The 6150-nt window shown below is 55.8% G+C and overlaps 1 protein-coding gene across 1 annotated transcript; it reads right to left on the minus strand.

The window, feature by feature from the left end:
* Positions 1 to 712: 712 nt before the first annotated feature.
* SOX14 (SRY-box transcription factor 14) lies at positions 713 to 5929 on the minus strand. The gene has a single exon (XM_003992068.4). The coding sequence runs from the start codon at positions 2264 to 2266 to the stop codon at positions 1544 to 1546; it is 723 nt and encodes a 240-aa protein (XP_003992117.1). The 5' UTR covers positions 2267 to 5929; the 3' UTR covers positions 713 to 1543.
* Positions 5930 to 6150: the final 221 nt, after the last annotated feature.

The following is a 6150-nucleotide window of genomic DNA, read 5'->3' on the forward strand; positions in this document are numbered from 1 at the left end:
GCTAAGAGTTATTTAATTTTTATGATTTTTTTTCTATACTCCGTGCCTGAAGCACTCTGTGCCTCCTTTTCTCTTTGCTCCCGCAGGGTCTTAGTAAAAAAGTCTCCGATAGTCCAGAGCAGGGACCTAAGATATGTTTTTCCAGGTTTCTTAAACTTGTCTTTTAAAACTTAGGAACCAGTATCGAGCCCCAAATCCCAAGAGCCAGCAGCAGTGTTCTCAAGCATCTCTTAAAAATACCAATTCCACCGGTCTTCCCCATGCATTGGACTTAAAAACACCCACCGAGGGACTCGGTGCCTGGTGCGCAACTGGTTCCCAGTAGACTGCGCTTTTCTCCATTCTTTTGGAGTTTGGTTTAAAAGAAAAGAAAATGCACCCAGATCTCAGAGGTCTGGGTCAGCCTTTGTCTTAGTTCATTCGCTCCTTGAAGTGGTCTGACCACTTTGTGAAGACGCCTGGAAGGAGTGACATCCGAGGGACGGATACCTTTGTCCAGCCTCTAAAGGCAAAAAGCGGGTCCAGAGGGCGCGATCAGGACAAATCCCAGACTTTGGGCCCCTTTGCACCTGGCCTGCAGGCCACCAGACTGGGCCCACTCAAGGCCAGCCGCCACTGCTAGAGTCTTTCTGTGCACTCTAAACCTCCCAGACCCGACTCCTCCGTCCCTGGGGCAGGGCCTCCTGACTTCGGATTTTATGCACATCAAAGGTTACTTTTTGCAATGACAGATTGTCTTTATTCAAAACGTCTTTGTTCAACAAATGAACAGAGTAAGGAGGTGAAATCCTTCTAGGTACATTTCCAAGACATCGTCAAAACATTTATGACCATTTAGGATGTTTTTATTCTTTTAATTTTTGTTCACTTTCTACTTCCTGACTTCAGAACCCGACATTCTGTCTAAAAGTAAACTTAGGTCTCTAGGAGCACTGCTTTATACAAAGAAAATAATCATGTGGGTCCCTTTGTTTTACCTTTAAAGAAGCAAACACTATCATAGCATGATTTTAAATAGAAATATTTCCCTTTCTGTAGTTTTAAACTTTTAAGCCTTTCCCCCCACACATAAAGAGCAAATGGCACCTAGTTGTGTCTGATGGCAAATCACAGAGACACAGCTAACTCTTCAGGGTGCAAAAGAAAAAATATATATGCATATTCTAGATATAGTACCAGGATCTGGGAGTTCTGGAGTCCAAAGCCCATCAGAGGAGAGAGAAGGAAACATAAATAAAGCAAAACTGCCTACTTTTTTTTTTTTTGTCCAAAGGGGGTACAGTCGGAGATTTGTTTTGGGACGGTTGGGGTAAGGGCAGCTGTGTAGCTGTCATATGTTCGCAAGTTTCTGGCACCTGTCTGCGCCTTGGGTCCGGGAGGACGCCCCTACCATCCCCCTGGAAGAGAGGCAGAGTCTGGGGGTAGGGTAGCGGGCAGCAGCACGGCTGACCCGGAGGCGTCTGAGGCCCGGGCTAGGCGCAGAGGACAGGGTGCAGATCCCGCTTCCAGGCCACCCTCCAGGTCTGGCGGGCTAGGCTGGGGGTTACATGGCCGTGGCATGGGCTGACGAATAAGGGTCTATGCCAGTCTTGGTCATGCCCGGGAAGAGGATGTAGGCGACGGGGGGCTGCAGGGTGGAGGCAGACCAGGCGGTACAGTTACAGGGCACCACGTAGCCCGGGTTGGTGGGGGACGGGTGCGTGTGCGTGTGTTGGCTGGGGCAGCTGAGGCTGCCGAAGGCGCCGTTCTGGTAGCCCAGGGTGGACGCGTAGGGCAGCGCGCCGGTGGCCAAGGTGTGGGGCACTTCACCCATCTTCTGGATGGCGCTTGAGCTAAACTGCGCGGGGTCCAGCAGGGAGTAGGGCGCCGAGGCTGGCGGCAAGAAGGCCCGGGCTTTCTCGGGCGCGCTCAGGAGGCCGTCGGAGGCCCCCACGGGCAGGCCCGCCGCCTTGAGCGGGTCCGTGTCGCCCAGGTAGGGCAAGGGGAAGACATACCTGTCCTTCTTAAGCAGGTTCTTGGGCTTGCGCCGCGGCCGGTACTTGTAGTCAGGGTGTTCCTTCATGTGCTGGGCGCGTAGCCTCTTGGCCTCGTCGATGTACGGCCGCTTCTCTGCCTCGGACAGAAGCTTCCATTCAGCGCCTAGGCGTTTGCTGATCTCTGAGTTGTGCATCTTGGGGTTTTCCTGGGCCATCTTGCGCCGCTGGCCTCGGGACCATACCATGAAGGCGTTCATGGGTCGCTTGATGTGGTCTGAAGGTTTGGACATGGTCCCGGAGGCTAGGCGGGTGGGGGTGGGGAGTGTAGGGGCTCTGCAGGCGAGACTGGGCGCGGTTGTCTGTCTGCCGGTTTGTCCGTCCTGAGCCGGTTATCTGCGCTCCCCTCGCCTCCGCACCGCTGAGGGGAGGGAAGCCAGAAAGAAGCGCTAACCCCGCAAAGTTCAGCTGATCATGCCAGTCCCGGCACCCAGGCAGGCCCCGGGGGGCGAGTGAGTTCAGGAAGGGCGGGGGAGGAGAGGGCAGCCGGCCGGGGGGCTGCCGGCACTGGAGGCTGGGGCCCAAGTACCGGAGTCTCTGGGATTAAGTGGCCAGGTAATTTGCTGGCGAGGGCAGGAAGCTCCTCCTTCTCCCCCTCTCCACCTTCGCCTTCTCTGGTTCTCTTCTGTCCTGTGTCTACCGCTGTGGTTCCCTCCCCCCCTCCCGTGGCTTTCCCGGAGCTACCTCGCCTAGCACAGCACCTGGCTGAGAATGCGGGGAGGCTGGTGAACGGGAGCCAAAAGCGGCGAAGTTCAAAGGCGAGGTGGGCCCGGACAGCACGCACTCTGACATAAGCGCGGGGCGGTGACTCCCCAACCTGGGCGCCAATCAGCTGCAGAGAAGGCAAGGGGGCGCACCTGCCAACGCGCCCGGGAGGAAAGAGGGAGCGCGACTAGTGGGGGCGGGGAGAGGTGTGAGGGAAAGACAGAGAGAGGGAGAGAACAGAGCGGCCGGCTCAGGACTGGGGACTCGGATTCCACATTGTTTCTGGCACTGTCAACAAATAAAACTCTTCGCGCTGGTTTCCTTTCCAGGTCGGTCGTGCAAAGCAGAATTAGGGCTTCAAATACAAAGACTTAGGGAGGGGGCTGCAAAGGGAGTGAGCTGAGAGCGCGTGTTGATAAATAGGACAGCCTCGCCAGGAAATGCAAGGACAGCACTTTCCCCGTTGTCAAAGATCCTCGGAAAAGAAAAAGAATATATCAAACTCAGGTTAAAAAGCGAAATAAACTTTTCTAACCATACCCTTGGGGTCCTTTGGCTGCGTTCTCACGGGTGTCCCTCCGCCTCCGCCTGCACCCCTGCCCCAGCACGCAGCGCCTGGGCGAAGCGCTGGCTCCTGGGCTGGCACAGCGGTGCGTTCTAACCCTTTGCTGGGAGGCCTCCCGTCTCGCAGTGCAGTTTTAAAATGCTTGGAACAGCCCGGCGACCCTCTCTTCACTTTTGTGGAGAGGCCGGGAATAGGGTTTCCATCATGATTCCTATGTACGATATCATTATTTAGTGTTTTCAGACCTACAATTTTCCCCCCACATTTGTCCAAACCGGAAGGACAGCCTGGAGGCTGGGCCTGCTCCCGGCGGGGCGTGGGGGCTTTGCCCTTGCCCCTTCTGCAGAGGCCCTAGAATAGAGTCTCAGGTTGTATCCGCACCCAGGGTCGATTTGTCCCTGGGCACCTCTTCCACCCAGCGAGAATTCAAGACTCGTTTCTTGCGTCAGATGAGCATTCTTCGGGTAAAGAGGACGAAATAACCCGCGGAGCCAACCTGCGTGCCTGTTTCCTTTGAATAATTGCCTGCCCAATGTGAAATGCCCTTGGGGGAAATATTTATTAAATGGAAACCATTGTCCCAGGCCCAGCAGGACCTGCGTGTGTTCCAGGCTTATTGGCTTTTGCACCAGCCTCTCTCGGGAGGACCGACCAGAAACAGCGCACAGCTCCGCAGGCTTGGAGGGTTTGGGGGTGGGGGAGGTAAGCAGAAATTGAGTAGGTAGAGAGAGAGAGGGGCTTTCTTTAGCGGGTAGTGCATCAAGTTTGAGGCGAAGGCTTTATGTCTCCTTCCTACAATTAGATCCGTGGTATTTCTCATCCTGAGCGCACTCTTCAGAGAGGTGGGCACTATGCCCCTTTTGCAGATTAGGCAACTGAGGTTGAGAAGGGCTGAGTGATATGCCAAATGACTCCAGTAGGGAGTGGTGATGCTGGGTGTATGGGATTTGAAGCCCCCTAATTTGTTTTCCACCCCACATGGGGCCAGGTCTAAGAATGAGATGGTAGAGCGAGCCAAGGTGCACCCCTCCACTAGACTGTGGGAGTCATCGGAATTTGCCATGCAGATAAACCTCACTGGAGGTTTATCTTTCCGCCTGGGCTTGTTCCCCTTAGTATCTGGTCTGAGACCTGGCTTCCCTGACAATAGACCTCGCGCCAAGTGCGCCACCTCTGCCACCTCCGCCTGGACTTGTGAGCAGGTGCACGGTCTTTAAAGTCCTCTCAGCACAGCCCCAGGCCTCCATCCTGCTCTCTAACCCTGTTTTCCCTGCAAGAAGTTTCACTTAGCTTGGCGTACCAGGAAGTAGAGGCGCTTTTCAGCCCAGTCGCAGGAGGGTTTCCAAGGGTCTCAGGCAGCCCCTACTCAGGTCAGACTAGCCTGTGGACTAAGCGCTGCACGCCGAGCTTGCCAGGGATGGGAGGTCTAAGAGCCAGGCAATTCGCGTCCCACTGGGCGATCTCACCAGTTTGAGGAAAGAATGACAGAAGTGCTCCTATCTGCAGAGAGCTATGGCGTCTGGCCGAGACCTACCAACTCACTCTGGAACCCTCGGGGGACACCAAACCCACACACAGAGCTAATGGGCTCATGCAAACCAGCCTCTAGGAAACTGCTCCTGGAAGGGGTCCAGGAACAAGGTCGTAGACTCTTTTTTCAGCCTCCAGGCCAACTCATTCCTGTTGCTCCGAGGTCACTCGGGGCAGGCACGCGCCCTCCTTCAGTTCCTCAAATTTCCTCCTCCGCCTCTGGTCTGTGCTACTTTCTAAACATCTCACACTCCGTTCTGGTTCGTAATCCAAAACTGCTGAGCGGATTAGCACAAAGGGCAAGCAACGGTGGGGTGGCAGTTTGTGGGCAGGGAGCCACAGGACTTCCCAGGGTTCGGGAGCCCCAGGCAGCCTGGGTCAGACTGCACTGACCCTGGAGGGAGCCAGTATGCCCCTGTGCGTCTTGGCTTTGAGACTTGAACTCCGTGCTGCTGGGAGGGAACTCAGGGTTGAGGGCCACGCTTTCCCCGCCCGGCATCCGAAGGTCTCCTAGGCGCACGGCAGAGTCGCTTACAACCCGTACACAGTGCTGGTTGGCTACGGGTTTATTCAAGACTCCTGAGTTCTGGGCCCTGCGCAGGAGTTCCCGTGATCCTGGAGCCTTTCACGGTGCTGTCTCCAGCCCATACCTCTGCCTTCTTCTGCGCCATCCCTCAAAGTTGTGCCTTCCCGCCAGGCCTAGACCACGGGCAGACGTCTTGGAGAGATGGCCCCTGGGGAGAGCCAGGGGCTTTGGTCACCTTTGGAACAGGTCTTAGGAAAAAAGACTCCTAAACACGCCCACTGCTTTGCCCGCAGCCTGAAGCTCGGGCCGCCAGGCCACTCCCCAAAGCTGGAGACCTCCCTGGGACGCGGCCTTTCCACTGCGGAGGTTACCTAGAGAATCCGCGCACGCACGTGAAGGTACGTACGCGTACCTTTTCGCAGCGCAGGTACTGAAAACGCGACGCGTGCCGGCCTAAGCCTGGTATCTGCACAGCTGAGCAGCTGGGATGCTGCCAGCGAACCGTCCCTGTTCGTGTGGAAGTGGAGAGGCCTCAGAGGTCACGACCCTATCCACTTTTAGCCCCGCTCCCTCTCGTCTGGCCTCCCCCCCCCACCCCGCCCCCCGCAAGGTTCTTCTTTGTAGGAACCATTTCCGCTCTCCTTTCTACCAACTCCTTTCCGTACTTCGGGTCTCTTTGAAGGCTTCATCTCCTCTGGGGAGACTTCTTTGATTCCCTTAATGGGCTAAGACACCTTCTATGCTCTCACTTTTACACCTGCTCTATCTCCCGCTCTCTTCCCCAGCCTCGC

The sequence above is a fragment of the Felis catus genome, chromosome C2, assembly GCF_018350175.1.
Source record: "Felis catus isolate Fca126 chromosome C2, F.catus_Fca126_mat1.0, whole genome shotgun sequence".
Lineage (NCBI taxonomy): Eukaryota > Metazoa > Chordata > Mammalia > Carnivora > Felidae > Felis > Felis catus.

What these genes read in the sequence shown, in the direction of transcription:
- SOX14 (XM_003992068.4), bottom strand. Translation starts at nt 2,266, where the DNA reads ATGTCCAAACCTTCAGACCACATCAAGCGACCCATGAACGCCTTCATG.